The 21147-nt window shown below is 41.0% G+C and overlaps 1 protein-coding gene across 1 annotated transcript in view; it reads right to left on the minus strand.

The window, feature by feature from the left end:
* Positions 1-20451, minus strand: part of OSBPL11 (oxysterol binding protein like 11) — a 70810-nt gene extending 50359 nt beyond the window's left edge. Inside the window, exon 1 of the mRNA XM_016199956.2 lies at positions 19940-20451. Within this exon, the coding sequence (XP_016055442.2) occupies positions 19940-20139 (200 nt within the window). The 5' untranslated portion in view covers positions 20140-20451. The remainder of the gene's footprint in view (positions 1-19939) is intronic.
* Between the last annotated feature and the right edge of the window lie 696 nt (positions 20452-21147).

Consider the following 21147-nt stretch of genomic DNA (forward strand, 5'->3'; position numbering starts at 1 on the left):
GGCAAGATTTTATTTGGGACCTATAACATTAGCCTTACTACAACTGAATTTCTTTACTTCCTGCCCTTTTTTCATTTATTGCACATAAGTTCTGTTATAGTGGTTCATAGAAAATGCAGTATCTCACTGATATTTCTTTTCCCATATTTTAAGTTTCCTTATATTTAGGAAAACATATTAAAACTAGACCTACATTGACATATATTTTTTAAATATGGGCTTCATTTTTTATTTTGTAAATTACATTAAGAATTCCTTTTAAATGTACCTACTCTACTCTAAAGTCTTAACTTTATACTATAAAATGCAATAGATATTAAACATTTACTTCTCTACTACCCCTGAGTCACATAGCATACTTAGTAAAATTTCAGCTAACCAGCATCCAGGAAATTTAACATGAATGGCAAAGGCAAAAGAGCAAGGAAGAGTTGACACAACCAACAGAACAAAGTCCAAAAAAGATTTAGATTGATCTGAATGTCAGATGAAAAGGGTTGAAGGATACTCTCAGGCAAACAAAATAACCAAATTGACTAAGATTCTAGCAGATATCACTGGAGATCGAGTAGGGGTGTGCTTCAGGAATAAACTCAGTGTGGGGTGCCTTTTTAATCTCATTTCTTCAAAGTGCTTGAAAATAAAAATCTGAAAATAAAAAATTGATCCCATGAATAAATATGGCTTTTTTTCTTGTTTTTTAATTGATTTCAGAGAGAGGAAGGGAGAGGGAGAGAGGGAGAGAAACACCAATAAGGGAGAGTCATCGATCAGCTGCCTCCTGCACACCCCCTACTGGGGACCGAGCCCGCAACCCGGGCATGTGCCCTGACTGGGAATCGAATCTCGATCTCCTGGATCCTAGGTCAATGCTCAACCACTGAGCCACACTGGCTAGGCTAAATATTTTTTTTTTCCTGTATTTTTCTTCCATTCTAAGTCTAGCAAGCAATACCACTGATTAATGTTAAGTGAAACTGGTCAAGTCCTTTTGGTTTCATAAGGTCAGTAATCTCAAGAAGACAAGGTTGTCTACTTCTAAAATGCCAACCTGATGTTATAATAATTATATATGTATTCTGTCGTGTAAAACTAACAGCACCGGTTGAATTCTCATTTCACTATTTTCTAAGGCCCATATCTGGAGGAAAGGGTTCTTCTCTAAAAATCCAAGTCCATGGGTTTTTACTAGAGTTCCTCTACTCCCAGCCCCAGGTCACAGCACAGTTATTTCTTTCAGCTCCATTGGTACTTGAAAAAGCAGAGATGTTTACATTGCGGTCTCTCACATCTTTCCCAGGCTTCAGGCTTAAACAGTTCTTTGGGGCCACAGGAATCCCAATGCCCCTGGACTCTGTCCAAAAATAATTTCCCAAATAGCCCTCCCTGTTTTAGTTATTTAACACACAGCTCAGATTCCCCAACTGTTTTTGTCCTCAAAACTTATTCCTTCACTTATATGTGGAAAGAGGAGGAAGAGAGGAAGAGGAGGAAGAGGAGGAGGAAGGAGAGGGGGAGGAGAACTCAGATACGGAGAAGAGATTGGTGGTTGCCAGAGGAGGGGGTGGAGGGCTGGGGGTGGGTGTGTGGGGAAAAGATACAAACTTCCAGTTATAAAATAAATAAGTCTGGGGTTTAAGATACAGCATGGTAACTATACCTAATAATATTATATTGTATATTTAAAAGTTACTAAGAATAGACCTTAAAAGTTCTCATCACAAGAAAAAAAAAAAGTGTAACTATGTAGAGTGATGGATGTTAACTAGACTTATTGTGGTGATCCTTTCACAATACTGTATATACAAACATCAAATCATGATGTTTGTACACCTGAAACGACTATAATGTTATATGTCAATTATGTCTCAATTTTAAAATGTGTTCTTTGTCCACTCTATCCTATAGCTCCATAACCTGAATATTTATTTACTTCCCGAATATTTATTTATTTACATTCTGTAAATCTCTACACCAAGCCTCATTACATAACTATTAGCGTATAATGAAAACATTATAGCTCAATTACAGTTCAATTCCTCTGGTTCTAGGACTGTATATATTCTTCAAGTGCATATGTGAACTGTAGGGAAAATGTTTCTTAAAACTTCAAAGTATAACCCAAAAAAGAAGAAGAAGAAAAATGCCTTCAAGGTCTATTATCTACAACTGAGAAAAAATTTGCATTTCAAGCAATCAAACATAATGCCTCAACTCCTTTACCTTTGGTTCAGTTTCTCATTACTAAAGGTAGTCCTTATCTAAGTTATTTATATCAGTTATTTAATAGCTATCAATAATTATTTAAGCCTGGCCGGGGCATGGCTCAGCAGTTGAACATCAACCTAGGATCTAGGAGATCGCAGTTCGATTCCCAGTCAAGGCACACGCCCAGGTTGCAGGCTTGATCCCCAGCTGGGGATGTCCAATGATGACTTTCTCATCATTGATGTTTCTACCTCTCTCGCTCTCCCTTCCTCTCTCTGAAATCAATAAAGATATATTTTAAAAATAATAATAATTATTAAGAGTACAATTTCAGTACCATCATTCGCTACATAAAACCCAAGTAGCCCTAGCTGGGTGGCTCAGTTGGCTGGAGCGTCATCCCATACACCAAAAGGATGGGGTTCGATCCCCAGTCTGGGTGTGTACAGGAGGCAACCGATCAATGTTTCTCTGTTTCCTCTCTCTAAAGTCAATAAAAATATATCCTTGGGTGAAGATTTTTTTTAAAAAAATCAAAGTATATCTTTATATTTCACAGTAATGTATGTTCAGTTTTTAATGTTATAAATATTTTGTTGATGCCTGTATCTAAAAAGGGTTAACTTTCTCACAAAAATTACAAGAGGGATATTGACACAGTTTATGTGATAGTAGCATAAAGCCAGCCTCAAAAGAATTAGAGATTTGAACATGCAATTATAAACTGCTGGTCTGCTTTTACTATGTAAAACAGATTATCTGAGGTTACAAAGAACCAATTTAACAGCAGGTGGTGCAGTCCCTCCTCTCTCATCCTTCCTCTTCTACTGTATTCGGCGCAACCAGCTGATGTGGAACTACTGTGCCATCTGGTGGCCAGAATAAAGAGCTCTGTGGGCGAATATCTTTTGTTCACTCTTGCCTTTCTTCTACTTCCTTCTAATTCAGTTATGATGTAAACACCTATGTTTTGCTCCCATTTAAAATGTGCTAATTTTGGCACAGCTGGGCGTGGCTCAGCGGTTGAGCTTACCTAGGATCCAGGAGATCTCGGTTTGATTCCCAGTCAGGGCACATGCCCCGGTTGCATGCTTGATTCCAAGCCTGGGGCATGTGGGAGGCAGCCAATCAATGATTCTCTCTCATCACTGATGTTTCTCTCTCTCTCTCTCTCTCTTTTCCTCTCCCTGAAATCAATAAAGATATATTAAAGAAAAAAAAAGTTTTAAATAAATAAATTAAATGTGCTAATTTTTATATTTTAAATATACCTGTTAATATGAATGCTATTAAAGTGGAAACACAGCCCATATCTGATTATATCATACTCCTATTTTGTGTTCTATAAAGTAGAGATGATGGTCCGAAAGACTAATACACTAAAAAATAAGCCATGAAAAGGTTAATTTCTTCTTCAGTCCTTCAGCAACTTCACCACTCAACGATTGGGTATATTCTGATCTTTAAAATGTGTTAGCATTTAGTTGGAATTAGCTCTAGAAGCTGATAGTCTAGAAAAACAATTAATCAACTGAACTATACCAAGTGGCATTGTTATATTTAGTTTGAGGCTCATCTCCTCCTATATATCTTAACAATGACTGTTTCAATTCCTAAATCTCCATTACTACAACACCTTTCTTTCTTCCTTTCTTCCTTTTTTCCTTTCTTCCTTTCTTTCTTTCTTTTTCTCCCCTTCCCTTCCCTTCCCTTCCCTTCCCTTCCCTTCCCTTCCCTTCCCTTCCCTTCCCTTCCCTTCCCTTCCCTTTTTCTTTCTTTCTTTCTTTCTCCTTCCTTTCCTTCCCTTCCTTCCTTCCTTCCTTCCTTCCTTCCTTCCTTCCTTCCTTCCTTCCTTCCTTCCTTCCTTCCTTCCTTCCTTCCTTCCTCCATCCCTCCATCCCTCCATCCCTCCATCCCTCCATCCCTCCATCCCTCCATCCCTCCCTCCTTCCTCAGCCGAGGGTATTTTTTCCATTGCTTTTCAGAGAGAGTGGAAGGGAGAGAACGAGAGCGAGCGAGGGGGGGGAGAAAGATCGATATGAGAGAGACACATTGATTGGTTGCCTCCGCACACACCCCAACCAGAGCTGGAGCCTGCAACCGAGGTACATGCCCTTGGCTGAAATCGAACCCAGGATCCTTCAGTCCGCGGCCCTACACTTTAACCACTGAACCAAACCGGCTAGGGCAACACATTTATTTCTTAATTAACCCTTCTTTATTAGACTTAAGGAAGATACGCAGCTTTTAAAATTAAGCTACTTTTTAAATAAGTCTCAGGTGTACACCACATAATAATTTGAATCTGTATATAACACAAAGTGATCACCCCCAAAAGTCTAGTTACCACCTATCACTATACAACTGACCTCTTTCACCCCCATCACATACCCCCCAACTCCCTTCCTCTTTGGTAATGACCAATCTATTCTCTGTATCTATGTTTGTTTTTGTTTTGTTTTTTAGATTCCACATGAGTGAAATCATATGGTATTTGTCTTTCTCCTCACTTATTTCACTTAGCATTATATCCTCAAGGTCCATCCATGTTGTCACGAATGGCCAGATTTCATTCTTTTTTATGGCCGTATAGTATTCCATTACACACACACACACACACACACACACACACACACACAGTGTCGAAGGCGTGCATTTCAGTTCAACACAATTACTCAATACCTTCTAAATGCAAAGCACTCAAAAACCAATGAAAAGGATGGGAAAATACAAAAAGGTAATTCCTCTCCACTCCCAATCCATTATCTCATGTAAGAGAACTATGTCTCCTGTCAAGAACTATTAAAGGCCTGAGATATTACCTATGTGCAAGCTAACATGTTTGCCTGATATAGTTTCATGGATGCTGACAGAAAACATAAAACTCCCGAGTCAGAGACAAAAGACTTCAGTAGTCACATTATCAGCCCCAATCACATGGGCCCCACAAAGAGGGTACAAGATGCCTGCACATGCATTGGGTTGTGGTACAGATGAGGAACCTCAAGTATAGAGAACCCAAATCTTTTAATGGACAGTAACTCTACCTGATCTCTTAGTCAAGGAGACATTATTTTTATTATTCTAGACAGTAAATAAACATGACCTTTGCTCAGGAGAAAGATACTATCTCTATCTTCCAAAACTGTTTGCTACACAAACATTTTTGAAAAAACAGTACAGAACAAAGGGCAGTTGGTAGCTTTGATCACAAGACATGCAGAAACGTGAGAGACCCATGAAGGCTTGTTCCCAATAAGTATCACATGCATATTACAATGAAAAGTCTCTTATTCAATTCTGTCTTCCAGCCACCAGCTCCTTTCCTTAGAAACAAGAACTTCCCTCAACTTCTTGTGTATCTCTTCAGAGATATTCTATGTGCCTACAAGCACACATACACTTTATTTATAAACAGATGGTTGTAATTACACACACTGTTCTGTACCTTGCTTTTTCAGTTTTCTTAGGGATGGTTTCACTTTGACACATAAGGACCTAACTTTTTTTTTAAATCCCCACCTGAGGATATTTTTTCCATTGCTTTTCAAAGAGTGTGAGGGAGAGAGAGAAAGAGAAGCATCGATGTGAGAGAGACACATCCATTGTGCCTCCCACACGTGCCCCGTGTGATTTAGCCTGCAACCGATGTACGTGTCCTTGACCGGAATCAAACCCAAGACCCTTCAGGCCAAGGGCCAATGCTTCAACCACTGAGCCAAACCGGCCAGGGCCTAACTCATTCTTGACATCTGCATAGTAATCCCTTGTATGGCAGAATTATTACGTATTTAACCAGTCCCCCTACTAATGGACATTTGTTTCCAGGCTTTTATTATTACAAATAATGCTACTGCAACAAAGCAAGTTGTACATATCTTTGTGTACTTTTGCTTAAAGTACAATTGCTAGGTAAAAGGCATATGCATTTTTAGTTTTCATAGCTATTGCCAACCTGCTCTCCAAAGAGGCTGCACCAATTTAACTCCCACCTTTCAATGTAAAAAAAGGGCCTGTTTCCTCATACCAGCCTATGACAGCACTGTTTACCAACAAAAATAGGGTGTAGCTTTTACCTATAGACAAGACTTTCAGACATTATTAATAGACTTTTCAATACACCTTTTATTCAAAACTAAGTTTCTAGAGTTAAGTGTGAGATAGTGTTAGGCTGTGGAATGAGCTCCTAAAAGGGATAGATCTAGTTCTGACTTTCCCACTAACACCATGAGTGACCCTGGCTAAATCAAGTAATCTCTCTGGGCCTCAATTTTCTCCTGTGTCAGATGACTCTTTCAAGCTATAATGTGTGTACATCACTCATCACTCAAAATTCTAAAGGTGTTTCTCAATAAAAAATTATTTCAAAAATAATGCTTGCAAATAAGCACATTATATTATACATTAAAAATTTTTAGAGAAAAGTAGAACATTTTTTCTATTATTTGTTCCACAGTAGTATTTACTTATCCCCCATATAATCCCAGAAGTTCTTTGTGGCCATTTCAATAAGACCAAAGCACCAGAGACAAAGAGAACAGCAGGATACTAAAAACCCACTGCCACCTTCCCAATCTGCACATTTAATTTCTCATTCTATTTTGTATGCACCTCTCTCTGGCTTTAAACCATTCTTAGTTCTGTGGTAGGAAGTTAGACATGAGCAGAGCAAGGATGGGCCAGGTACAGAAGGTCACCACGGTGAAAAGCCCTGGACGTCTTGCAAAGGACAAATGTAAGGAGGGACATGGCCCCCCGTGTGACCTTTACTTCCCTAGCATATCACTGCTCATGCCCTTTGGACACCTGACATTTCCTTTCTAGAGATAACACTTAGGCCTCAGTTGTATTTCAGCTCCAGGCCCAGAAAAGCAGCAAAACCAGAAAAGCACCACCACAGTAGACCTCAGGACAATGACCCCCTGCCCTGGCACTGACCAATCAATTAGTGGAGACCTAGACCCTGAAAGAATACACCTGGAAAACTGCTGAATATTCTATTGGAATTTCCCCCTGCGACTTCCCCTAAAATCTCCACCTTTAAAACCCTTCAGACAGAGGACCCAGTGCGCTCTCCCTTCCGGGAGTATGCCTACACCTTTCCCTTCGCCCTCCGCATCCCTCCCAGGCTCATTACCATTGCCTTCCTCACTCCCAAGCTCCAAGGGCCCTTCCTTTGCCTCTATAACTTGTTTCCCAAGCCCATTTCTTCTACAAATTACTTCTACCCTGTGATTTTCCAAATAAATGTTCTCTTATAGTTTGAGTCTTGACTCTGAATTCTTTCCTAGCCAGAACTCAAGTACTGAGGTTGCTGAACCCAGGTCCTGTCTGACCCTACCTGATGTCCTTCCCACCAGTCTAACACCCTTCTCACTGCCCACAACAGTTCCATAACATACTCAGAGTAACATTTAACTTTTCTCTGTAAGAGCTGTGAAAGAAAAACAGCAAAAAGGAGCTGATACTGTCAAGAGTGCGATGGGAGGTCTCTGGGAAGCTTAGCTAACTCACCCCCATCCAAGTGAAACAACTTTTTAACTGGGCTAAACAGTTACATCCTGATACAGTTCCTATAACTGGCCCTGTATCACTGAACTCTCCATTAAAAAAATAAAATTTTCACCTAATAATAGACATAAGCAATTAATCATGTATAGCACAGTATAAGTCTGCTTGCCAGCACCAATCACAGCCCTTTCAGAGCTACCTGTGTAATCCCTTTGGAAGCCCCCCTTTTTCTGTCTTGGATTATTATTATTATTATTAACTGAAGTCCATACTTTATTTGAATTTCCTTAATTTTTATCTGATGTCCTTTTTCTGTCCCAGGATCTCACCCAAGATACCAAATTACATTGTCATCATTTCCCCGTAGGCTCATCTAGATGTTGACAGTTTCTCAGAATTTTCTTGTTTTTGATGACTGGCAGTTTGAAGGAGTACAGGTGAGGAAACTTTGCAGACTGGTCCTCAGTTTGGGTTGATCTGATTTTCTCCCCCCCCCCTTTTTAAATTGTTGACAGTTTTACAGATGTCCCCAGTTTTCCCAAACTCTGCCCCTTTCTTTCCCCCTCAGAACACAGCTGGAGTTTCTATCCCAATCTATGTCTCCAGGATTGCAATTCCCAAAAAAGGCCCCAAATAAAGCTTTTGTTTGCCTTCCAGTTCTTGGTCAAAATTGATTGGCATTAACCCAGCCAGTGTTAAGCATCGATCTATGAACCAGGAGGTCACGGTTTGTTTCCTGGTCAGGGCACATGTCCTGGTTGCGGGCTCAATCCCCAGTAGGAGGCATGCAGGAGGGAGCTGATCAATGATTCTCTCTCAACATTGATGTTTCTATCTCTCTCTCCCTTCTCCCTTTCTCTCTGTGAAATCAATAAAAACATATTTCTTAAAAATTTATTGATATTACATGGTGTCCAAGAAGTGCAATCCGGAGTGCTTGCTTCTTCCTCGGGTGCCTGAGTAAGGTACCTTTATTGCACTCTATTGCCTTCCTAATGGTCTTCGATCATTGTGGTAAGTGCTCCTGGACCCGAACCTCATACCTTGGTTGAGGTTCAGGCTCTACTTGTGTGTCCTCTGTTGCCAGCATCTTGTCTACAGGGCTTAAAAAATGCACATCTGGTAATTACACTCTTGAAAAATGGGAAGTTCACTTTCTAAGGGAACAGTTGCTAAACAGTCGCTTGGAATTCCTGATTTGTGTACAAAAATTATAGGCCCTCATCCTGGAACTCTCTATCTCACTGGACCATAATTACCCTGGATGATCTAAAATTAAACTGGCCAACCTGGGGCTCTTGAAATCCTCAAGCTAGTCTATCTGCACAATCAACTGGAAAAAGACTATAAAACTAAGCAACCTGAATAGAAAGCATATTTTAATTGGCATTTTGAAGCCTCCAAACATATAAGTGATTCAAAAATTGTTTCCCTCCAACCAAGACACAAATTCTAAATTAACCAAAGCAAACTGAGTTGCCTCAGAGGCTTAACTTGAAAAAAACTTCTAAATGTTCTTCTGACATCTCATTATCTGCACCTTCTGCTCCTTTGCTGCTTTGCCTGTCCGCCCCCTCTTTACCCTTCACTGAATGACTTCCCTTTTCATAACCACCCCTCTGCTCTTACTGCCCCATTTAAAGTTAAACCAACGGATGGGTCTGGCCCAGGATGATAAACCCTTATTTCTTATACGCCCAGGGACTAAAACTGAGCTCTGTGCCACTACTAAAGATTTCCCTAATCCCAAAGAGGACCCCATTATTGTGTCTGCTAGAGTATTTCTGTTCATATCCAAACATGAGCCAGGGTTCTCTGACCTCTATTAGCTGATCCATGGGCTCACAGAGAAAGATGTCCTAATTATCAATTGCCCTTTTTCCTTTTCATCCATGAAAGAGAGAGAAATGCATTAGGTGTCTTGGCCCAATGACATGGAAACCAACATGGACCCAGTGGATACTACAGCCAACAATTAGATCTGGTGGCCAAAGGTCTCCTACTCTCTACGAGAGCTATTATGGCCACTGCCAATTTATTTCAGCATGTAGAAAAGATAATAATGGGCTCTCCACTGACTCTTTATATGCCTCCTGGAACCTATCTGCTAGCAGACTAACCTCCTAAAAATTGTATTGTCTTCATCTAATGTGACTGTTGCTCACTATAAAACTCTGAACCCTGCTACTCTACTCTGACAAAATCCCTCATGACTGCCTGACATTAAACAGACTGACTACTAGCTCCTTGAATTGATTTACAGGAAACGCCTCTTCAAAATGCTGAATTAGTTGGGTTTACTGATGGTTCTTACCTAAAGGATGAAATAGGCCACTATCAAGCAGGCTATGCAATCATCTCTTTAAAACCACTGAAGCGAGTCCAATGCCTTAGGCAACTTTTGCTCTATGCATTAATTTGAGCTTGCAATTAGGCGAAAGTCGGCTTACATTGATATTGACAGTAGGTATGTCTTTGGTGTTGCCCATGACTTTTGTATGCTCTGGAAACAGAAAGGATTCCTGACTTCTTCCGAACAAAGGATAAAAAAACAGTTCTTATGTTTTAGAACTCTTAGAGGCTATCCAATTGCCTAAATCTTTACCAATCATAAAAATCCCTGGACATTCAATGGAAAACACTAAGGAAAGTAGAGGTAATCATTTGGTTGATGCTGCTACTAAATTAGTAGCATTAAAACAATCTTGGCCCCTAATAGAAGCATCTGTGCTACCAGCTCAAGTAACTGGAGATTTAAAAGAAAACATTATGACCCAGTTGGTGTGGCTCAGTGGTTGAGCAGCAACCTATAAATCAGGAAGTCTTGGTTCAATTCTTGGTCAGGGCACATGCCCAAGTTTCAGGTTTGATCCCCAGTTGGGGGCATGCAGGAGGCAGCCAATCAATGACTCTCTCATCATTGATGTTTCTCCCTTCCTCTCTCTGAAATATTTTTATCAAGAAAAAAAAAAAACATATGGAAGCACAGCATTTAGCTAAGTGGCAAAATAGAAAGAAATGGTTAGAACAAGGCTATCAATCTGACCCTAAAAGAAACTAATCAGTAGGTCAAAAATGACTGAGCACTCCTCCCTGATTGCATACAACATCACATATTACAATATGTACACGGTTTAACTTATTCCAACACTTACAAAATGGTTTCATGGGGGAAAGCAATACTACTGAAAGCCATCTTCAAACATAGCTTCCCCAGTATACTATTAATGCCAAATCTGCCCCAAGCACAACCCTGGAAAACTCATTCATATAACTGTACAGGGCATTGCACCTTGCCTTTGAGACCCTTTGAGGTCTGACAAATGGACTTATTCAGTTGGCCCCTTCTCAAGGATACAAATATGTTAGGACTGACTTGAATGTTTTCTCATTGGGTGGAAGCATTCCTGTGCAGCAGAGCCACGGCCTCAGCAGTAAGTAAAATACTCTTAGAGACGAGCATTCCAACTTGGGGAATCCCCACAGAGCTCCACTTCACAGGACAAATTACACAATCTGTAAGATCTGGCTGACTTAAAATTTCCATTGTGTTTATCAGTCCCAGTCCTCTGGTATTGTAAAACACACTAACTGGTTAATCAAAACTCAATTGGCAAAACCTGTAGTGTCTTTTAATCTGCCCTGCGCTAAGGCTCAACCTAAAACATAATCCCTTTGCCAAAAGAGGACTATCTCCTTTTGACATTATTACCAGCAGACCCATGAGATAAAATCAAGGAATGTATGAACCTACTCTACTGAAAGGAGACCTGATTTACTGTAAAGAAATGGTGGTAGCCCAATGTCTAGAAATGTTACAATGAATAAATCAAACTGAGACCACCTCTACCAAGGAACTTTTGATTCGAGAATTACGTGACCTTGCTCTGTTTCCGACAAGCCTTACTGGTCAAATGCAGCCATAAGCTATCTTACTGTACACTCATGAGATTACTTTTCCTCTTATGTGGGACATGGCATACCGAGTGTATGAGCTTTCCAGTGATGAGGGATCAATATAGCTTTTTCAAAGATGGACCAATGCTATTTTCTAATGGTTGACCATTGATGCTTTCTAAGGAAAGACCTTGATCAAAATGAGGAAATGTGAAAGAAAACCCACAAAATGAAATTGATATTGTCAAGAGAACAATCTAAAATAGAGCCTGGAGGCCTCTGGGAAGCCGAGCTAATTCACCCTCCTCGTGTGAAACAATTTAAACTGGGCTAAAACCAAATGGCTACATACTGATACAGTTCCTGAAACTGGCTCCGCATCACCAAACTCTCTATTAAAAATAAATATTTACCTAGCAACAGCCATAAACAATTAATCATGTATATAGCATAGTGGAAGTGTGCTTGCCAGTACCAATCACAGCTCTTTCGGAGAAACTTATGTAACCCTTTGAAAGCCCCCTCTCCACCCTTTTCTGTCTTGATACTCTTGTCTCTTTCTTTCCCTCTCAGAACACAGTTGGGTTCTCCCCAAATCTGTGTCTCCTGGATCTGCAGATCTGTCATTTCATTCCATTCCCTTCCCTTCCCTTCGATTCCCTTCCTCCCTCCCTCTCTCTACCTCTTTGCTATGTCCTTTTCTTTCCCTGTTTTCCCTCTTGTTCCCTCTCATTCTCTCTCCCTCCTATCCCTCTGACTAGGGTTTCCAGCTGCAGCCAGTAGCAACCAGACTTCAGTTTATCTCCTCAAGGGACTTTCTAGCCAAACTCAAGAATAGCAATGGAGCCCTATCCTGTTTGTCTCAGAGGTTAGGGCATTGGCCCAAGGATTAGAGTGTCCCCGGTGCAATTCCAGTCAAGGGCATGTACCTCGGTTGCAGGCTCAATCCCTGGCCCTAGTCAGGATGCATGAGGGAGGCAACCAATCCATGTGTCTCTCTCACATCGATGTTTCTCTCTCTATCTCTCCCTCTCTCCCGACCACTCTCTCTGAAAAAGCAATGGAAAAAATATCCTCGGGTGAGGATTTAAAAAAAGAAAAGAATAGCAATGGAAGTAAACCGCAAAGTCAGCCAAAACTCAAGTTCAGGGAGACACCATGTGGAAAATCACACTTTCTTACACCTAATGAACCAAAAAAGAAAATCCCTCCTTTCACCAGCAAACTAAATTGCTCTATAAATTGTCCTAAAAACCAGAGACGGTAATGCCAAAACAATAATGTAACCATTTAATCAGGCAATTTTGTTTTAAGTTTAACTTGAATAAGTCTGGACACAAGTCATTTTATTAAGCAAACTCAGTACAGAGGAAGATTCTTACCTAGGGAAGATGTTCCCTCAAAGAAAGGAAACAAAGATGTTCCCTCTCTTCAAGGTACATCCAGAATATTTTCCACTACTTTCAAAAGCAAAAACAAGAGTTTGAAAGGACATAATTTCCCAGAAGTCTATTTGATGGACAATTTCCTCTGGGAACTAAACTATGTGCTTTATCTGAAAAGAACTAAATAGATTAATTTGCATATTCTAACATTAACCTCTTTGTATAGTTTCCATACAGTATAACTTCTATAGAAAACATTAACTCAAATTGACTACACTGAAACCTGTAAAGCAAAAATATAAGGAAATTAAGAAATTAGAGAATAACATAATACACGAAATCTTGTTCCTCAAGGTTTGGTATAAATCTCACTAGATTTCTGGAACAATGTTTACAGTTTTCAGTTATATCTACAAGTAATCCTTCTCTTGTTTTTACTAGCATCTATAGACGATTCCAGATAAGGAAAACAAAAACTAGGACACAGAAATATACATTCAACTTTCCTTTAACCCCTACAGAGAAAAAAGCAAATATTTGTGACTTTTTCTTCAAATCATTTTTAAAAAGTGGGAAAACCTAGAAGACAGTAAACATTAGGTTATATTTAGGCAGATCTCCTTCCCCATTTGTAAATAGGTACTTTTTCTTGTAACAGAGTATTTAGATTGGAAGACACAAGGTCTGACCACAAAAATTCTATACTATACATTTGTAGACTTCTACCCATTTATTGAAACACGTAACTATTTGCTAATGAGGAAAAAGGATCTGCCTGTTTGTTAATTGTGGTTAGGTAACATAGAGCCTAAATAAGAAAAAGCAGGCCCATCATATACCCCAATTTGCTTTTTGGTTCCTCCTCTGGGTAGTTCTCTTCTGTCCACTTTGATAAACAAGTGGCAGATGTGCAGATCTGTAAGTTTTTCTGAAAGCTGACATGCAGAATACAAAAATGGAAACATGCACATTTTATAAACTTTGAACATTTACTATGAAAAAAGGAAGAAAGAGTTCAGAATTAAGAAATTTACTTTCCTCTTAAATTGTGAGCAAAGACCACATCATATGAGTATCAATTACTCTGGAAAGATGAAAATTTAAGGCTAATCTAATAAATTCACTTCTCAGCTTTGGTTTTAAAAAGGGTCATCATGACAAACTTTGCAAATGCAGCTGAGGTTCATCCTTTCTCTGATTCTTTTTCATGATCCTCCCAAAATAAGCCTTGGGGTCCCTACTTTCATTGCTCTGAGTGTACACACTATATTTTTTGCCGATCTGACACACACAAAAAATTGGTATAATTTTGATTCATTCACACCAGACGGCTACTGTTGTTTGGGCTGTTGTCATTTTTTCATTTGACAATCTAAGGGAAAAGAGATCAGTGACACTGACTAAACAGTCAGGTATTGCATTTTTAAAAATTCTCGCAGCACAAAGGTTGAAAAATCTAAGGGTTTCCTTCTTTTCCAGCCTACTAAAGCCTTCCGTTTATTATCTCATGTCTAAGTCATCACAGCTGATTTCCTAATAGTCCTCTGATTCCCCAACAATCAAATTCAGTCCCAAACTTCTGGCTTTAGAAACAAATTTCCAGCTGCCTATCTGTCAAATCTATCTCAATAGTAGATGACAATCTAGAGTACCTTTATATTAACATCTGTAATAGGCATCTTCTTGCATGGCTCCCAATGATCTCAACCTGCTGGTTTTCACACCCTTGTGTGGGCTGAACCTAATCACTTGCTTCTAATGAATAGTGAAAAGTGATGCGACTTCACTTCCATGCTTAGGTTACAAAAGACTATGCCTTTTTCTCACTTCCTTTTTCTGAGGAATCAGGCTGCTAAATAGTAAGCTGCTCTGTGGGGTGGCCCATGTCGTCAGGAACCAAAGGAGGCCGCCAGCAGTCAGTTCATGAGGAACTGTGGTCTTTGTACAACAGGCAAAAATAATTGAATTGTGCTAAGGCCCACATGAGTAAGCCAGGAAGTGGCTCCTTCCTAGTTGAGCCTCAAGATGACTATAGCCTTGTGAAAGACCCAAAGCCACAGAACCCAGCTAAGTTGCACTGAGATTCCTGACTCACAGACACTGAGATTAAAAAATACTGCTTTTTCAATACACTAAATTTGGGAGTACTTCATAGCACAGTAATAGATAACACACTATCTTACATATTTTTTTAAAATTCCAGCCCAGCCAGGAGTGGCTCAGCGGTTGAGAATCGACATAGGATCGAGGAGATCGGGGTTCGATTCTGGTCAGGGCACATGCCCATGTTGCAGGCTGCAGCTGATCAATGACTCTCTCATCACTGATGTTTCTATCTCTCTCTCTCCCTCTCCCTTTCTCTCTGAAATCAATAAAGATATATTTAAAAAGAGAAATTCCAGATAGATTAAAAAATTAAATGTAAAACTACCAAATCATGTTAAAACTACATGGAAACAAGTATTTATAAAAATAACTTTCTATAAGTAGAAGTGAAAGGAAAAAAAGAGTAAGAGGTCTGACTTATGAAAGTTTTCTATGTGCCTGAAAATACGCAATAAATCAAAATACAAAGGCTAGGAAAATCTTTGTAGTAAGTTTGGCAAAGAATTTAACCATAGCCCAGCCGGCGTGGCTCAGCGGTTCAGGAGATCTCAGATGGATTCCTGGTGGGGCACATGCCGGGGTTGCAGGCTTGATCCCCAGCAGGGGGCAGGGGGGCATGCAAGAGACAGTCAATCAATTACTCTCTCTCATCATTTATGTTTCTCTCTCTCCTTCTCCCTTCCTCTCTCTGAAATCAATAAAATATATTATAAATAAATAAATTAAGTAAAAATAAAAACGAGACAGATTTTAAAAATGGGCAGAAGACCTGAATAAACACTTCTCCAAAGAGGACATACAAATGGCCAAGAGACATATGAAAAAATGCTCAACGTCACTAACCAGAGAGATGCAAATTAAAACGACAATGACAATGAGGTACCACCTCACACCTGCCAGAATAGCTACCATCAATAAATCAACAAACAAGTGCTGGCGAGGATGTGGAGAAAAAGGAACCATAGTACACTGCTGGTAAGAATGCAGACTGGACAGCCACTATGGAAAACAGTGTGGAGTTCCTAAAAAAAATTAAAAATGTAATTGTCATTTGACCCAGCAACCCCACTTCTAGGAATATATCCTAAGAAGCCTGAAACACCAATCAGAAAGAATATATGCACCCCTATGGTCATAGCAATGTTATTTACAATAGCTAAGATTTGGAAAAAGTCCAAGTGCCCATCAGTAGATGAGTGGGTAAAAAAGCTGTGGTACATTTACACAATGGATACTATGCAGCTTTTAAAAAGAAGGATCGCTTAACCTTTGAGACAACATGGAGGGACCTGGAAAGTATTATGCTAAGCGAAATAAGTCAGAGAAAGACAAATATCACATGATCTCACTTATATGTGGAATCTAATGAACAAAATAAACTGACAAACAAAACAGACTCAGAGACATGAAAGCATGCAACAGACTAATGATTCTCAGAGGGAAGGGAGGAGAGGGTAGGGTAGGAAGAGATTAACCAAAGAACTTATATGCATAACCCATGGACACAGACAATAGTGTAGTAAAGACGTTGGGAGACGTTGGGACTGGGGAAGAGGTCAACGGGGGGAAAAAGGGGACATCTGTAATACTTTCTACAATAAAGATAAATTAAAAATAAATAAACAAAAATAAAAATGGGATAGTAGCAAATTACAAGTAGGCAGTTGGATATATGGCTCTCAAGTTCCAAAAAGAGCTGAGGCATGGAAGAGAATGAAATAAGAAACAGAAAACATGCAGCTAAGAGAAGATAAAGTATCTACCATATCAACCTTTGAAGGAAAAGAGCCAAGCAAAGAAACTGAGAAAGGAAAAATAAAAGGAATAAAGGAGAAATCAAGAGAAAGCAACATCAAAAAAGTCAAGAAAAGAATTATAACAGATATACTTACAGAAAAATCAATTGGAATAAGAATCTAAACACATTCCCTGTTTTTCACGTATATCCTTGGTGAGGACAGAGCCAACTGTCATGGGTGGAACAATAAATCAGGGTTTAAAAATGGAGGCAGTGAGTACAAACTGATTTTTAAGAGGAAAGAATTATGTTGGTTTTTCTTATTGTTGTTTTTAAATTCTAGAGACTTTGAGCCTCAGGTGAAGAAGCCAGGGGAGAGGGAGCAACATAGGACAATGAAGGACAAAGAGATAAATTAGACTGAGTGCTAGGTCGAAGAAGAGCTTTACACAAGCCTCTAGAAAATAAAATATATTATCAGTATGTAAATACAGTAATGCCTTATTTATCTGCATCCTTGGGGAAGGGTCCTACATAAGTGAATTTCCCAGACATGTAAGCATCTTTTTTGCTGTTTTTAATTTTAGTTATTTCTTTGAAATTGTTCACCACTGTATTATGCAGTTCTCTACCTTCTTAAACAAAGTGTGCTTTCCTGAATGACTTAAGGTCATCGTGAACATGATTACTGTACTAGGAAGTAATATAGCTGAGAATGCATGTTAATTTTTCAAATCTTCTTTGGCTGTCCTACATTGTCAGTTGCCATTTCCTCTGTTACATTTCCTATGATAACCTTTTCCATTTGTGCTTCCAATAGATTCTAGTTTGAAAATGATATAAGCATTCATTAGTACCCTAAATAAGGGATAATAGGGCTCTAAATGAAAGTACAGGAGTAAAGCCTATAGCTTTAGGACAACTCTCCACAGTGCTTTTAAGAAATTTGTTTCACTTTTCCATTCAATTGAGACTGGGTTTCAAAAAGAGTCGAGGATGGCCCTGGCCGGTGTGGCATGGTGGTTTGAGCATAAGTCCACCCAGTGAAGGGTCACAGGTTCCATTCCCATCAAGGGCACGTACCTGGGTTGCAGGTTCAGTCCCCAGCCCCCGATCAATGTGTCTCTCTGACATCAATGTTTCTCTCTCTCTCCTGTTCCTTCCACTCTCTCTAAAAATCAATGGAGCCTGGCTGGTGTGGCTCAGTGGTTGAGCATCAATGCGTGAACTAAGAGGTTACCAGTTCCAGATTAGAGAACATGCCAGGGTTTTGGGCTCGATCCCCAGTAGGGGGCGTGCAGGACGCAGTGGATCAATGTTTCTCTCTCATCAATGTTTCTCTCTATCCCTCTCCCTTCCTCTCTCTAAAATCAATTTTAAAATTTTTAAAAAACATAAAAGCCCAGCCAGTTTGGCTCAGTGGTTAGAATGTGGGTCTGTGGACTGAAGGGTCCAGGGTTCAATTCCAGCTAACGGCACATACCTTGGCTACAGGCTCAACCCCGGACCCAGGTCAGGGCATGTGGGGGAGGCAACCAAACAAGTGACTCTCTCACATCAATGTTTCTCTCTCTCTCTCTCTCTCCCTCCCTCCCACTCTCTCTGAAATAATAATAATAACAATAAATAATAATAAAAATCAATGGAAAAAATATCCTCAGGCAAGGATTAACAACAACGAAAAGGAGTTGAGGATGTCAGAAAATTGACCTCTGACTACATGGAATATTACTTTATCTTTCTTTTCTTTTCTTTCTTTTTTTTTGTTTAATCCTTACCCAAGGATATGTTGTTATTTTTTATTGATTTTCAGAGAAGGAGGGCGGGGAGAGAAATATCCATAGGTTGCCTCACATACACACCCCCACGGGGATGGAACCTGGAACCTGAAACCTAAGTATGTACCCGGACCGGAATCTAACCCAAAACCTTTTGGTGTACGGGATGGCACTCCAACCAACTGAGCCAACCAACCAGAGCTCTTGCTTTCTTAAGTCATATCAAAATATCCCTGCCAAGTAATTAATAATTTTATATGGTTAAACCACATACAAAAATGCATCATGCTGATTCCAAAAGTGGGCCTAGACACCTCGCAGTAACTAAATATACTTTCCTGTCACACAATCATTTACCAGTAAAAGTTATAACCCACTCTTTTTTCCTATATGTTAACATAGTCATGTATATTTCACATATATGGATATTATTCATGATAAATGTGTATCCTTCACAAAATCTTGGCTTTAATCTCTCTTAAGTTTCACACAAATTTCACAACTACAGGCAGCACAAGGGCTAAAAAGGACTAGAGTAGGTCAAAATTTAAGAATTCGCGGCCCTTTAGTTCCAATACCATGGGATATCCTAATTTCATTCATTCTTAAGATTCTGGAAGGGTATATCCCTCTATACTTTACATACAAAAACAAAAACAAAAAAACTACTGGTTTTTCTCCAGGACTCTCTTCCTGTTCCTTAAGATTTTCATTCATATTAATGAAAATTAGCAAATGTAGAATTTCTCATCAAGGCAAAGTGGCCTGATCTCGCATATGTACTCTGCCTTTGTATTTAAACTATTTATGTACTTCTCCCCCTTTAAGTCACAAACACCAGGAGGACAAGAATCTTTCTGATTCAATCATCTCATGCAATCACTGGACAAATACGTTTGAGCAACGAGTATTTGCCAGCTTCTGGAGAGAGCTGAGTTAAACAGACCCTGCCCTCACAGCGGAGCGGAGGAGGCCAGCTTGTAAACAAATTACAACACAATCAAAAACAGAAGTGAGTACAGAATTAAATCAGAGGGAAGAGTAACTCTAGGGTTGCAGAGGAAGTTCAAGGATACATTTACGTATTCTCCAATAGGTCTCAATAAATAACCTGTTGAGCGTACGAATGAATGAATTAAATCTTGGTAATGAAAGATGTGATCCCAGATCCAAATGAAATCAGTTGCTTCTGGAAGTCAGTGGGTAAACTTTACCTTTCAACAGCTGCAGGAACGCAGACTCCAGCATACTCGCCCCCTCCTCCACCTCCACCTCCACCTCCACCTCAGGAAATCACCTTGGAGAAAGGGCCATACCTGTACTGCCAGCCTTTCGCACTGCCCCCGCGGCTGCTGCTGCTGCTGCTGCTGCTGCTGATTCCACCCCCACAGCTGCTGTTGCTGCTGTTCTTGTTCGGGGTCACCGCTGCGGCCAGGCCCTCCAGCTTTCCTTCGCTCTCGGAGACTTTCATGGTGGACACTGGTTCACTCCCCTGCATCTTAACTCCAAAGTCCATTTGCCCTCCTTGGGCGGAGAGAAAAACTCTGTCGTTCTGTGGGTGATGATTTTTAAGATCTGATCTAAAGATGATCCCACGGACTAAATCAGACGGTGGCGGGAGCGGAAACCATCAGATGGTCCAGGATAGGAATACAAGCATTCCACTGAAGGAAAACTTTTAAGACGGCAGGGGTATCGAGGCCAGCGATCCTTTAAACATCTATCTCCTTCCCGGCAAAGCAAGGAAGAAAAATCGCCCTGCCAGAGGATTCGGTGGCATACTCCAAGGAGAAGCAGAAGCAACGCGGGCACGTAGAAGACTCTAGCGCTGGGCAAAGCACAGGGGACCACGGACCGGGACCAGCGGCCTGACCTCTGGGCTCACGGACTGACCCGCCGCGCTCCCTCTTCTCCAGCGGGTCTCAGGAGGAGGGTCCGGCCCAGCCCGCTAGGCGGTTCCCGCCGCAGCCCCCGAGACGGAGCCGGGGCCGCCCGCGCAGCCCAGGAGGAGGGTCAGGGAAGGAGGCCGCCGGGGGCGGGACGCCGGCTCCCGGGGCCGCCTCTCCTTCGGCCAGAAGCGAGCCGCTCAGGGCGACTTCTTCCAACGCTCCCAGTGCCGGGCACTCGACCGGGTTCGTAAGGGCGAGCGGGTCCCCTGCCCTCTCTCCAGCCCCCAATGTGAATACCACAGCCAGGGGCGCCGCCCCACCCACGGCTCCGCGGAGGGTCACACACCCGCTTGCTTGCTCCCCGCCTTCCCTTCCGGAGTTGCGTGAGCTCACTTCCCCTAGGGCAGAAGCTCCCGGCGCCATCTTGGAGCAGGGCACGCGGCCCTGGAGAGGGCGGAGCCTCCGGGGGTAGCGGTGCTGGATTGGCTGGTGGGGAAAACGCGAGAGGGAGGGGGCGGCGGAGGGAGGGAGGAGAAGGGGGGACCGCCGGGGAGGGCGAAACAAAGGAGTGGTTGGAGTTGAGTGTGCCTGACTGCCTTCCTAACCAGGTTCTTGCCCAACGTTCGAGGCCCCGT

The sequence above is a fragment of the Miniopterus natalensis genome, chromosome 6 (genome assembly GCF_054644295.1).
Source record: "Miniopterus natalensis isolate mMinNat1 chromosome 6, mMinNat1.hap1, whole genome shotgun sequence".
Lineage (NCBI taxonomy): Eukaryota > Metazoa > Chordata > Mammalia > Chiroptera > Miniopteridae > Miniopterus > Miniopterus natalensis.